The 13,999-nt window shown below is 40.1% G+C and overlaps 1 protein-coding gene across 6 annotated transcripts in view; it reads left to right on the forward strand.

The window, feature by feature from the left end:
• Nucleotides 1–13,999, forward strand: part of ARHGAP17 (Rho GTPase activating protein 17) — a 69,434-nt gene that overhangs the window by 32,037 nt on the left and 23,398 nt on the right. For all 6 annotated transcript variants that reach the window (XR_007776385.1, XM_050968562.1, XM_050968566.1 and 3 more), the window contains exons 2-4: nt 6,298–6,337; nt 10,407–10,511; nt 12,332–12,408. Coding sequence is in view for 5 of the 6 variants with exons in the window: in XM_050968562.1 (XP_050824519.1) it covers nt 6,298–6,337; nt 10,407–10,511; nt 12,332–12,408 (222 nt within the window). In the remaining variant the exon portion in view is untranslated. The remainder of the gene's footprint in view (nt 1–6,297; nt 6,338–10,406; nt 10,512–12,331; nt 12,409–13,999) is intronic.

Below are 13,999 nucleotides of genomic sequence, written 5' to 3' on the forward strand. Positions count from 1 at the left end.
ATTCTCTCTTACATGATTCACTGCTGTTAACTGGGCCAGCTCTAGGCACTAGCGCTCCAAGCATGTGCTTGGGGCGGCACTCCGGCTCTCCCCCCCACCCCCCTTTTGTTTTTTTGCTTGGGGCACAAAAAGCTGGGAGCTGGCCCTGAGCAGAGGTGAGCTGCTGTGGTGGAGGGTGCGGGGACGGCCGCAGGAAGTAACCCTGGGGGCGAGGGCAGAGGAACCCGCTCCCCCTCGCCTCCTCTCCCGAGGGCTCTGCATCTGATTTTCCATGCCATGCAAAAGGCATCATTCTGTGTCTCTGAAATCCAGTGATTGGCTTTCTTTTAAATCAGTCTTGGCTTAAGGGCTCACTGCTGCTCCCAGTACAATAAATGTCAAAGTTCTAACTGACTTCAGGGGATGTAGATTGAGCCTTAAATTGTTCATGTTTTGTCTTTTAACAGACCTTTGCTGTGCACAGAGGGACTTGGATGAGATGTGTACATGAAGATTATTTTTAGCCAATTGCTTTGAATCACTGTGTGGACTAGGTCCAGTCGGCAGCCTTGTAAAAAGCGTACTGATTATAATGTGAGAACACTCTTACCAGATGGCCTCTGATCAATTATTTTGGTTTCTAAATATTTTCTCTTAGTGGACTGAACTGCTTAAAGTAGGAGAACAAAGGCCTGATCTACACGTGTTTATACCGATTTTTAGCAGCGTTAAACCGATTTAACGCTGTACCCATCCACATGAGGCCCTTTATATCGATATAAAGGGCTCTTTAAACCAGTTTCTGTACTCCTCCACGACGAGAGGAGTAGCGCTGAAATCGGTATTACCATATTGGATTAGGGTTAGTGTGGCCACAAACTGACGGTATTGGCCTCCGTGCGGTATCCCACAGTGCACCACTGTGACCGCTCTGGAAAACAATCTGAACTCGGAGGCACTGGCCAGGTAGACAGGAAAAGCCCCGCGAACTTTTGAATTGCATTTCTTGTTTGCTCAGCGTGGGGCTCTGATCAGCACGGGTCCCAAATCCAAAATGTGCTTCAGCATGGACCGTACAGGAGATACTGGATCTAATCGCTGTATGGGGAGACAAATCTGTTCTATCTGAGCTCTGTTACAGAAGACGAAATGCCAAAGCATTTGAAAAAAATCTCCAGGCTATGATACAGAGTCCACAGCACAGTGCCGTGTGACGAGCGTAACGGAAAGCCAAAGAATCAAATGGACGCTCATGGAGGGAGGGAGGGGGGACTGAGGTCTCCAGCTATCCCACAGTCCCTGCAGTCTCCGAAAAGCATTTGCATTCTTGGCTGAGCTCCCGATGCCTGTAGGGTAAAACACATTGTCCAGGGTGGTTCAGGGTATATCTCATCAATTTACTTCCCCTCCTCCCCCTGTGAAAGAAAAGAGGAAAAAAATCGTTTCTTGACTTTTTTCAGTGTCACCGTATGTCTACTGCATGCTGCTGGTAGACGCGGTGCTGCGGCAATGAATAGCAGCATCCTCTCCCCTCCCCTCCCCAGTGGCAGATGGTACAGTACAAAAGGACTGATAGCCGTCTTCATCATCAACCCGTGAGTGCTCCTGGCTGTCCTCAGGTGAGGTCGGCCGGGGGCACCTAGGTAAAAATAGGAATGACTCCCGGTCATTCCCAGCAGATGGTACAGAACAGCTGGTAACCGTCCTCATCATAGCAACTGGGGGCTGAGCTCCATCAGCTCCCTCCCTTTCATGTCTACAGAAAAGATTCTGTACTGCCTGGACTATCATAGCAGCTGGAGGCTGCCTCCCCCTCATTTTATCTCACTAAAAAGTCGGTGTTTCTTATTCCTGCATTCTTTATTACTTCATCACACAAATGGGGGGACCCTGCAACAGTAGCCCAGAAGGGTTGGGGGAGGAGGGAAGCAACGGGTGGGGTTGTTGCAGGGGCACCTCCTGTGAATGGCATGCAGCTCATCATTTCTGTGGGATCTGACACGGAGCAGCTGTGCTCTGTGGTTCTCTGATACACTGGTTCTCTAGTACACTTGCCCCATATTCTAGGCAGGACTGACTCTATTTTTAGATACAACATAAAGGAGGGGGGGTCATTCCCATTTCTGTCTTTGTGCCCCCCGCCGACCTCAGCGAAGGTCAGCCAGGAGCACCCATGACAGCAGCAGACAGTACAGAATGACTGATAACCGTCATCTGATTGCCAATTTACAATGGCACAGCAGACGGTACAGAAGAACTGGTAACCATCTCTGCTACCTTGCAATGGCAAACGAATGCTGCTGGGTAGCACTGCAGTACCGCCTCTGTCAGCAGCATCCAGTACACATACGGTGACAGTGACAGTGACAAAAGGCAAAACGGGCTCCATGGTTGCCATGCTATGGCATCTGCCAGGGCAATCCAGGGAAAAAGGGCGCGAAATGATTGTCTGCCATTGCTTTCACGCAGGAAGGAATGAGTGACGACATTTACCTAGAATCACCCGCGACACTGTTTTTGCACCATCATGCATTGGGATCTCAACCCAGAATTCCAATGGGCGGGGGAAGACTGCGGGAACTATGGGATACCTACGGGATAGCTACCCACAGTGCAACGCTCCAGAAATCGACGTTAGCCTCGGTATATGGATGCACACCACCGAATTATTGTGCTTTGTGTGGCCGCGTGCACTTGACTTTATACAATCTGTTTTACAAAACCAGTTTATGTAAAATCAGAATAATCCTGTAGTGTAGACATTCCCAAAGATGATCCAGGGAGATTTGTGAATCTTACCCACTCATGGGGAACTTGTGGGTGATCAGCTATGTGGCTCACTTTTATGTGAAATGTATGTTCAGCTAGTTGCCAGATTCGCTCCAGAGCAGACACAGGAAGTTGAGTGCAATGAGAAACGTTTTTCCTGATGCACAGAGATCTTAAAACAGTATAGGCCTGAAGGTAACTTGCAAGGTGCCTATTCTGGATATTCATACTCTTGACAACAAAAAGTTGACTTTTAGGTTGTTTATGGCAATGTGAGATTCTGCTTTGCTTATGAAACTTCAGAAAGGAGTTTTCTGAGCAACAGTAAACCTTTCCCTTTTAATTCTTATCTCTGTTGATCTAATAGTGCACTCTGCTTTGGTATGTCAGAATTCTTTTGACCTTTTTGTAGGGCTGAGTTTCAAATCATGCATTTCCATAAGAAATCTATAGTAGTCTACATAACATTGTTCCCAGAGTGACACTCAGTGGTCCGGTATGCTTTTACTAAGTCTGCTAGCTCAACAATTTTGTTGCTTCAACAAAGGGAATTACACACAAATGAGGAAGCTGATTAAATAGAAATTAAAAGGGTCAGAAGGGTGAAATGCCTGCAAGCTGCATGTAGACTATTAAAAACACCACAACAGAGGCTCAAGTTAAATGTATACCCCACATTTTAAAAAAAAAAGGGGGGGTGTACAAAAATGCTATGAGAAAAGCAGAGTACAAAAGAGGTGGTTAGAGGCAAAGAGACCCCTTCTACAAATTGGAAGTCAAATCCTACCGAAGAAAATAGAAAGGAGCATAAACTCTGGCAAATAAAGTGTAATTATGCAGGCCAAAACAAAAAATATTTGAGGAGCAATGGCAAAAGACACACAATCACTCGGTAATTGCTCTGTTCTGTTCATTCCCTCTGAAGCATCTGGCACCAGCCACTGTCAGACCTGGGCAAGATGAACGATTCATCTGACCCAGTAAGGCCACTCTTATGTTCTTTGCTGTTCATGCTTGGAATGCAAGTACAGTCAACACATTTATAAGAACATCTGTTTTAAGAGCACTCCAGTGAAAGGAACACATTTCTTACACTACAGATTTCTCCCTTGTTTCCAATGGGATTTTTCATCTGTGATTGTCTGATCCTAGGCTTTTATTACCAGTTTATCATTCACTGCTAGGAAGTAATAATTATATCAAGCAGAGCTGTCATGCTTTATTTACAAGGAAAAAAATGTTTAGATCTCATTATATTTAACTTTGCCGGAATGATCATTCTGCTGTTGCCTTTGCACATTTCATTGCCACTCTAAAGTATTTTTGTATTTAAGTGTTGGTGTCTGTCTGGTAATTTTGAGCATTATCATATAATAAATATTTAACAATTAACAACACTTTATGGATCACTGATAGCCCAGGGCAAGTAACTTGTCATATTTAAAATTAAATACCTTTCAAAGTTTGATGCACGTTATCTGATGCGTTTCCCATGTGATCCAAAATCCCTCACAAGAGACTAAAGGAATTATAGGTGAGAGGTAAAGTAATGCATTGGATTACAAACTAGCTTGGACAGACCAGGGAAAGAAGAAATACATTTTTAGTAGGGCAAAATGTTAATATTGGGGGTCACAATGGGCCTGTATCGAAACCAGTGTTTAAAAAGGATCAACACTGAAGTAAAATGTAGGTGACAGACTAGGTTGGGTACAACTACAGAAGACTGAGGAACTTCAGTGGGACCTAACAAAGCGAGGTGAAAGAGGAGCAGCTTTATAGAGCGGGCTAGGCAAACACCTGTCAGGCATGGTCTAGATGAGTCCTGACATGAGTGCAGGGGACTGGACTAGATGACTTCTAGAGGTCCCTTCCAGTCCTATGATTCTGTAGCAGATGAGATTCAGTGACAAATGAATGGTAACATGCACTAGAAGAGATCATTTGAACTACTTGTACACAATGCTGGGATCTAAATTAACTGTGACCATTCAGGAAAGAAATCTAGATGTCACTGTGGACAGCTCAATGAAAGTATCAGCTCAATGTGCAGCAGCTGTTAAAAGTTAATGTGTTAGGATTGGTTTAAAAGATAATACTGAACATTTCATAGTGCTGCTATATAAATCTGTGGTAAGCCTTCACCCAGAATACCGTTCAGTTATAGCACCCCATCTCAAATACAGCAGCAAAGCTAGGGGCCCAGAGCAGGATACCAAAAAGGAAGCATTGAGAAACTACTTGATGAAGACTGGAATAGAAGGGACTGTTCAGAGAGGAGATGAATAACAGGAGAAATGGTAGCTCTACAAAATAACAAGTAGTATAAAGAAAGTAAATTGGGGGCTTCATTTACCTCTTCTCAGAATACAAGAACAATAGCCGTGAACAAAACTGAAAAGAAGCCAATTTAAAATTGACATAATCGTTTTTATACGAGTCAGTAGTGGCAGCTCACTGCCACAAAATATCATTCAGGCTAAGATATTAGTAGGTTTCAGAAAAGGGCAGGATCCATGTGGAGAGAAGAGTCAGTTACCTTAGGTAGAGGTTTTATAAAGAGAATTAGACCCTCCTGCTTCAGAGCATTAGCCAGCTACTGACATGGGTTCTCTCTCATGAGCAGGTTATGCTGTAATTGTCGACCAGCAGTCTTTTTTGCACCTTCATCTGAACATCTGGTAATGGCCACCATGGCCTTGTCAAGACTAGAAATTGGAAGTTATTAGCTTGACATATGTTGACACGTTAATGTGGACAAGTCTTTTAATGGGTTGGCTAACACCTGACAAGGACAGTCAGACAGGGTATTTGACTGAGTGGACCACTGGTCTATCTGGCAATTTCTGTGTTAAGTTAGAGAGGAAATAAAAACGGCGCATGCTCTGATCAGGAATCACTGAGACAATAAACATGGAGCTCCATGATGCTGTCTCTGTAATCATTTTTTGGAGCAGAAGTGCTCTTTAAAATTACCCTTGGATCTTAGTTTCACTCTTGCATGTCTTCTGGCAAGTACTGAGGGATTCCAGTTTTACATGTTTCTTGCATTCGAATTGCTCTTGTTTTTAGGCAGGGAATATACAGAAATGATAGCTGTGGATGCTTCTAAATGGGAAGAGCATAAACATAATTTTTGGAAACTTGCTGTTGTATCTGAGCGAAGTGACAACAAGCATGACAGAGTGCATTAGTGGGTTCAGCTTGCAACTTTGGGAATGTGCAGCTTTCCTTGTTAATCTCACTAATTTGTGGTGTTAGACAAGTGGTAAAAGATTGCTCCTCAGCAGTGATCTGCAGTTTGCATGTAGTATGGTATATGCCATATTGACAGTGTGTGTGCTGTGTATCGTAACAATGTTCATAAGCTTGTTACAGGATGGTATTTTTTGAAATGGTAGAACTTTTTCATAAGAGATCAATTCTTAGCGCTGAATATTTTTCCTGTTAATGTACTGCAAGTTTTTTTATCCCTGACTTAAAATCTTTTTAGATGCAAATTATTCTAATTCAAGGCTTACATTTCTCCTGGGATTTTTTTCCTTTCAGGGCTGAAAAAACTGAAGTCCTCAGTGAAGATCTATTACAGGTACTGTAACTCAGTTAATGTACTGCCTTTAAATGCTTTACTATAAAGAACTAAGCACGCCTTTTGACTTCATAGAATGCTGCTTGTGGAAACAAATCACAAGATTACAAGGACAGAAGTTAGGGGGCTGTAGCTCTGCTTCCTCAGATTGGTCAAGCTATGATATAGCTTAAGGAGAAGAGAAACTGTCAGCCACATGAGACAAAAGGGGATTCGAAAGTTGAAGTACACTAAAAAAGCAAGTCTTAGATTAGAAGCAAAGAAATTGTAGCTTTGTATTACGTAAGGTCGTTCACTCTGTAAAAATGATTCTTTACAAGAATATAATTGCTTTTCTTGTTGACTCTCTCGGGCTGTTTCTAGCTGGGAGAACATTACTGTTTGGTAAGGCCTCTTCCTGTGCCCTTGTTCTTCTATATTTCTTCCTGAAGGAGTTAATTTATATGGGTTTCAGAGAAGCTGCAATAAATGCAGAGATCCAAGGATTATTCTGAATAAGCCCATGTTCTGTTTATTTCTTGCAGTTTACATAGTAAGTGCTGTCCTGCTGATAGCAATTGTGATACTTTGAGTTGTAATAGACATTTTTTTGCAAATTTCTAATCCTTTTTTTAAAGTTGTGCCATATACTTAAACATAGCATTTTTAGATACTATTTTTCAAAGACTACGAATGACAGGTATAATTGACAGATTAATGGAAGTTTTCTTTTCACCTTTATTCATTCATTTGCTAGCTCTTAATCAGTTTCTCCTGTATGTGTAGGTCTTTCGCACAGCAATTAAGGGAAGAAACCTTTTTTACGAACAATTTGATTGCAAAACCACAAAGGTTGGCTGGGGAACTTGGGTACAGTAATAACCCCAAACCAATTCAAACTTATTTACATAGCTAGGTTCCAAGTTGACAGTATCTTTCTAATATGATTACATTTCCAAAAGACTTGCATTTGAGGCTGAAATTTTCCATTCTTGGTCTTTGCAAAGAAGCTCCTTTTTTCAAAATTTGAGAATCTCTTCAGCTGTTGAAGTTACAAGAGTGAAAAATTAATTTCAGTTTAAAAAAATTTAAATATTGATGTTAGAGGTGTATGTGTAACTACCTCCGGAAATCTTGAAACAATCCAAATTGACATAGTCCAGTTTTCTCCTAGTCTAGAGGGTTTACTTTATCTTTGGATCAGAAATATCCGATAGTTTTTGGCAACATTACTGAGAAAATATCTGAAGTAAAGCTCAAAAAAAATCTAGCTATATTAAGGACTTTAAAATATGCCATGAGAGAGCTTGCAAGGATCATCTGTTGTCTTAGTTAGAAGGCAGAATGTGAAATAAAGACAAACTCTTTGTCACTTGTTGCCAAAAAATTTTGCAAGCAGTTTTCCCAGGCTCAGTAACCAGACCGGTTACACCCATATGGAAGAGTTTGCTCGTTTTTGGGGAAAACTCTTGTCTGACTAAACTGCCTACACATTTGGTAGTGATCATTTTATAAACAGGCTTTCAACTTTTTTATGCTTAACTCATACGTTTTGGCTTTGGTACATTTTGAAAAAGTTGTTCTAATTTGCTGAGTGCAATATTCATCTTCAAATATGCCTTAACTAAATTTAGTGCCTTTCCAAATCAGGCAGGGACTACCCTTCAACAGTATTAGAAATGTTAATATGTGCCTATAGTGTATACTCCCTACAGTTAGCGCAATGATGTCCAACCAGTTGTATATCTTCTACTCTCAAGGCAAGGTTGGAAGCATCTGTGTTTGAACCTTGAGTGAAAAAATGCTACTTTGTAATCTAATCTACACTCTAGATATATAAACCAAGTTACAACCAGTGTTACCAGCAAAAATGAGTCTTTCAATAGCTTCATTGACCTGGACGAAGAATAGGAAGAACTACCATATCTGTTCCCCCTTTAGATGTCTAGGACAGTCCGATCCACTTGTCCAGTTGCTGACACAGTAGTTACTGTAGCAAGCGCTGTGACATAATCCTCACTTTTATATTCTGCAGAACAAAATACTGCTTTGTGCTTTTGTTGCCTGCTCTTTTTGTGATAATGGTTTCTAATCATGCTGGAATTCTTAAGCAAAGATGTGATTAACTCAGTCGGTAAGATTTTTAGGTGGTCAATTTATATTGAAGATTTATTGACCATTAATAAAAATGTGGTAATATTCTTCAGTAGGTACCCATGACTACTTATAACATTGAGTTCTTGGAACAATCTTAGAACATCAAGAAAGAAAGCACTGGTATAATAATTTTAATCTTAAGAGGCACCGCAGAAATGAAGCACTCAAGCACATAGCTTGTAGCAGAAATATGAAAACCAACTATTGAAACACGGCCGTCCTGGCCACCCAGTGTCCTTGGTGAGCATGGAATACTCTGTCTCAGAAGAGTGGAATCATTTTCAGGAAGAATCGATTTTAATGGCAGTGTTCAGCAAATAGAAAGGAATGGTGTACATAATTTCAGTGCAGCATTTTACAATGGCTGTTTACATCTTGGCTTATTAAAGTAAAAAGCCTCCTTTTATCAAGATTACTATATAGCTAAACATCAGTCTTTCAGGCCAGCAGACTGGTTTCATTTTGTGTTTAAATGGCCATAGATGCCAAGCAAACAGTACGTGAAAGCTTTCAACTACCTTAAAGAGGGGTAACTTGAAAGGAAATTCACTACTGGAAAAAGCTTCATCAGGGCTTTAGGTGTAGGACAGTTCTCAAAATGGAAAAGAAGAGAAATAGCAGCAAGTTCATTCTGCATTCTTTGTAATTAAGAAAAATTTGAAGCTCAATTTGCCTTTTGTGGGGAAGCCCACAGTTGATATGCTTTGTAATTTTACAACCAGTTGTTGTGTGCTTAAGGGTGTGATACCTAAGCAGAACATATCTTAATCTTTCCTAGACAGAGGGTAAGCTATATTTGTTTGTTTTGACATAAAGTGAGAAAATGTATTGCCCTTCTGAAAATGTTAATTTTTCAACACTAGCAGCATTTTTAGGTGCTTAACTGAAGACTTGAATCTGTTCAAATTACTTCTGCAGATGAAACTTGTTATGCTTTTTTGATTGTTTTTTTAAATAGAAACCATTCTGAAAGGCTTCCTTTTAATCTTGGTGAGTCATCAAAATGCAGATAAACTGCATTCCCTTGACGATGTACATAGAGTTTATAGTGCCATAAGCAGTCCTTCCCCAACACACTCCTATTTTGGGGACTATTTTTGATAAGGTCCTTTTCTTAGAAGAATCCTTTACCTATTTCCATTACTGGCTTTCAGTGATTCTTGAAGCAAAATAATCTTAATATATATAAAGACATTTTAATATTTCAACTAGTGAGGACAAGGGTTCAAATGCATTAAACTCAGCTTATGTGGAGATCTTGAAAAACATACCAGTATTTTTTCTTCATCACAAACCCTCAATACTTCTCTGTCTTATCTTTTTTCCACCCATCCATGCCTACATCACCTTGTCCTCCATCTACTATTGCATGAAGCTTAGAATTTTCCTTCATACTTGATAACCAGAGAGCAAACCTGCTAGCCAAAGACATATGATGAGGGCTGGGGCACACTGGCCAAAATGCAGCGCTTAGATGGCAACCACATAGTTGTCCTCCATTCCACCCCACACAGCTGTAGGGAAGGGGAAAGGACTATTGAATTCTTACCGAGATATTATCCCTAAATAATGCTTGTGAACATGCCTTTCATATCAAACTCCAAATAATAGGTGTCAAAGTGGGAACCCCTTCTGACTGTTCTGTGGGGAAGCAGAATATTGTCTCTTCTTTCCCTTCCATTCCCGAGTCTCTTGGATTCTGCAAGTCACAGCAAAATCAGGGAAAGTTTGTGCCACCATTAATGGAAATCATTTAAGTCCCCCTTCAAAATAAATTTGCTTTTAGGCTCTTACTGTTAAACTGAATTTGTTGTAAGCTGTAGAACTTGAGAAACGTACAAACATGAACTAAATGTGGCATAGGAGGAAGATGATATGCTGAGGCCAAGAAAATAACTTCTGTTTTGTTTTGTTTGTTCTTTTCCATGGCTAGATTGAGAGACGTCTGGACACCGTGAGATCTGTGTGCCATATTTCACAGAAGCGGCTAATAGCATGTTTTCAGGGCCAGTATGGCACTGATGCTGATAAAAGACATGTAAGTACTAGAGCACTTCAGATAGTACTCGGAGTTCGGTTTGTAAAGGCCTTCTTTGTACTGGTCAGCTGACATGTCCTAAGTCAGCTACCAGAACAAAACTCTCCTGAATCATCCCAGATGTTGACATTTCCTACTGATTGGCATGCTTTGGTAAAACCCCACTGGGTGCAGGTTGCTCTAATGGTCAGAGCACTTGCTCCATTCCCTGTGTCTGGGAATGTATCTGACTTAGGATGCGTCATCTGTAAAATGCATCCATATTCCTCTCTTTAGGTGTGCTGAGCCCCTGCTGACTTCATTAGGAGTTTCAGGCGCTCAGCAACTCTGAAAATCAAGCTCTCTTAAAAGTACATACAGAATCCTTTTGACTAAAATCATTTAAAAACCTTTTCCCACAAAATAGACTGAATACTTAACCTATAAACATCATCTGAAGGAAAGTCTCATGAGAAGCCCTTGCATAAGGTCTTCAGGGTCAAATAACTTGGCTCTTACACATATGCAGACACTGAAAATGCCCTCCTATAAGATTTTAAAACCTTGGACTAGACCTCAGGCAAAAATTGTGATCTGTGTACAGGAGGGCTGTTGATTAATCGCAGTTAACTCACGTGTTTAACTCGGATTTCAGCCGATGTAAACAAGAAGCGGGTGGCATTATCTTCTGTAAATGTAAACAGACTTGCTTGTCTGAGCGATTGACTGAACAAGAAGTAGGACTGAGTGAACTTGTAGGCTCTAAAATTTTACATTGTTTTATTTTGGAATGCAGGCTTCTTTGTATATAATTCTACATTTGTAAGTTCAACTTTAATGATAAAAAGATTGCACTACAGTACTTATATTAGGTGAATTGAAAAATACTATTTCTTTTGGTTTTTTACAGTGCAAATACTTGTAATCAAAAATACATAAAGTAAGCACTGTGCCCTTTGTATTGTGTTGTAATTGAAATCAGTATATTTGAAAATGTAGGAAACACCCAAAAATATTTAAATAAATGGTATTCTCTTGTTTAACAGTGTGATTAATCATGCAATTAATCGTGATCAATTTTTTTAAATCGCTTGACAGCCCTAGTATCAAGGCAACAGAATCCCTATTGGCCAGTTGTCTTTGAGGTAACTGTAGTTAAAGACTGAGTGAGAAGGTGTAGTTTTAATAGAAAATCTAAGAAAGTGAGTCTTGTAGGTGAGACATTACTCAGCAGTTTGAGCATTGGTCTGCTAAACCCAGGGTTGTGAGTTCAATCCTGGAGGGGGCCATTTGGGGATTTATTTGGGGATTAGTCCTGCTTTGAGCAGGGGATTGGGCTGGATGACTTTCTGAGGTCCCTTCCAACCTTGATATTTTATGATTCACTATGCTGAGTGTTCCATGTTCAAAAACTTTAACTGTGTGGGTTTGAAAAACAACCTTTTGTTGATCTGGGTCTTCTGAAAGTCAAACTTATTCTGATTAAACAATTCACACTAACGAGATGTCTACACTAAATGCTTCCTAAATTATGATGCATGGTCACTAGCATCTATATGGCATATTCAACTTTCTCCTGAGAAGCTTTGAAATTGGCCATTTAGCTTGAGAGTTAATCTTTCAACTATCTTGTCATACGTAAGAGTAGCAAATATCACAGTAGTCTGGAATAATTTTAAATTAATTTCAAAGGCCAACTCTAAATGAAATAGCCTAAGAAATACTTCAGTAGAGACTGTAGGAAAGGGAAGAGCGAACTTTAAAAGAGAGATTCTTTGCAGTCTTTTTCCAGTGTATCTTAAGGGAGAGAAATTAATTACTAAGTCTCTTCTCTTCTACAGAAAAAGCTTCCTCTAACAGCTTTTGCTCAAAATATGCAAGAAGGATCTGTCCAGCTAAGCGATGACACTCTGTTGGGGTAAGTGTCTGGGGTTTTGTGGAGCTATGGTTCCTCATTGTATAGTTCTGCATGCAATAACTTCTGTAAAATAAGTGTTAAAATGCTTGTACCTTTAGTTAATTTAAAGTAACAGCAGCTAATCCAATTTATAAATGCTACATCAATTTAGGCAATCTGCAGGACGGTGCTGATAGTATTTAGCCCTAAAATTGACATTTTATTATCCTAGACAAATGGATATTTGCAGATTTTTTTCCATAGAATCATAGAAATGCAGGGCTGGAAGGGAGGTCATCTAGCCCAGCCCTCTGTGCAGTGGCAGGACCAAATAAACCTAGACCATCCACAACAGGTGTGTGTTCAACTTGTTTTTAAAAACCTCTAATGGAGATTGCTCATGCTCCTTTGAAGCCTGTTCAAGAGCTTAACCACCTTTCTAGTTTAGAAAGGTTTTTCTTAATATCTTACCTAGGTCTCCATTGCTGCAGATTAAGCCCATTACTACCTGTCCTACCCCTTCAGTGGACATACAGAACAATTGATCACCGTCCTCTTTATAACAGCCCTTAACATATTTGAAGTCTGTTATCCCAGACTAAGCATGCCCAGTTTTTAACCTTTCCTCAGAGGTCAAGTGTTATAAACTTTTTTAGCATTTTTGTTGCTCTCCTCTGAACTCTCTCCAGTTCATCCATGTTTCCTGAAGTGTAGTGCCCAGAAGTGGATACAGTAATATAACTGAGGCCTCACCAGTGCAGAGTAGAGCGAGACATTTACCTCCATGTCTTACAACATTCCTGTTAATATACCCCAGAATAATAGCCCTTTTTTGCAGCTCTCTTCACATGATTCATATTCAATTTGTGATCCTCTATAACCCCTAGATCCTTTTCAGCTGTATGACCATCCAGCCAATTATTCCCCATTCTGTAGTTGTGCATTTGATTATTTTCCTTCCTAAGCAAAGAACTTTGCACTTGTCCTTACCGCATTTCATCTTGTTGAATTCAGACCAATTCTCCAATTTGTCAAGGTCATTTTGAATTCTAATCCTGTCCTCCAAAGTGCTTGCAACCCTTTTAAGCTTGGTGTCATCTGCAGATTTTATAAGCTTATTCTCCACTCTGTTATCCAAGTGATTAAGGAAAATATTGGGTCCGGTACTAGTCAAGACTGATCCCTGTGGGATCCTATTAGATATGCACTCTCAGTTTGTCAGCGAATCATTGATAGTAGATGTCTGAAAAAATTAAATTCAGTATGCTAACAATGAATTCTAGATTCCCAGGAACCAACATTTCCCATAAATTTGAAATGTATTCTAATGAGGATGGTGTTGGATTTCCTAAAAGCCTTTGTATTTATTTTTAGGGTTGTCACTAGAATTTAGAGAAAAGGTCACAATATTAAAGTAATCCTGGCTCATCTTTAAGAACAAAGGCCAAACCATGGTCTGGGTTTTGAACCTCTCAAAAATATTTTATTCCTTAATGTTACAATATTAAGACTTTTTGATATTAAAGGGATGTTGTACATTGGAAAGAAGGAAATCAGATACCCCCTGCACACAGAACCAGGTCCTCAGGTCCAACCAAACTGTTTTTAGTGA

This window comes from Gopherus flavomarginatus, chromosome 9 (assembly GCF_025201925.1).
Source record: "Gopherus flavomarginatus isolate rGopFla2 chromosome 9, rGopFla2.mat.asm, whole genome shotgun sequence".
Taxonomy (NCBI): domain Eukaryota; kingdom Metazoa; phylum Chordata; order Testudines; family Testudinidae; genus Gopherus; species Gopherus flavomarginatus.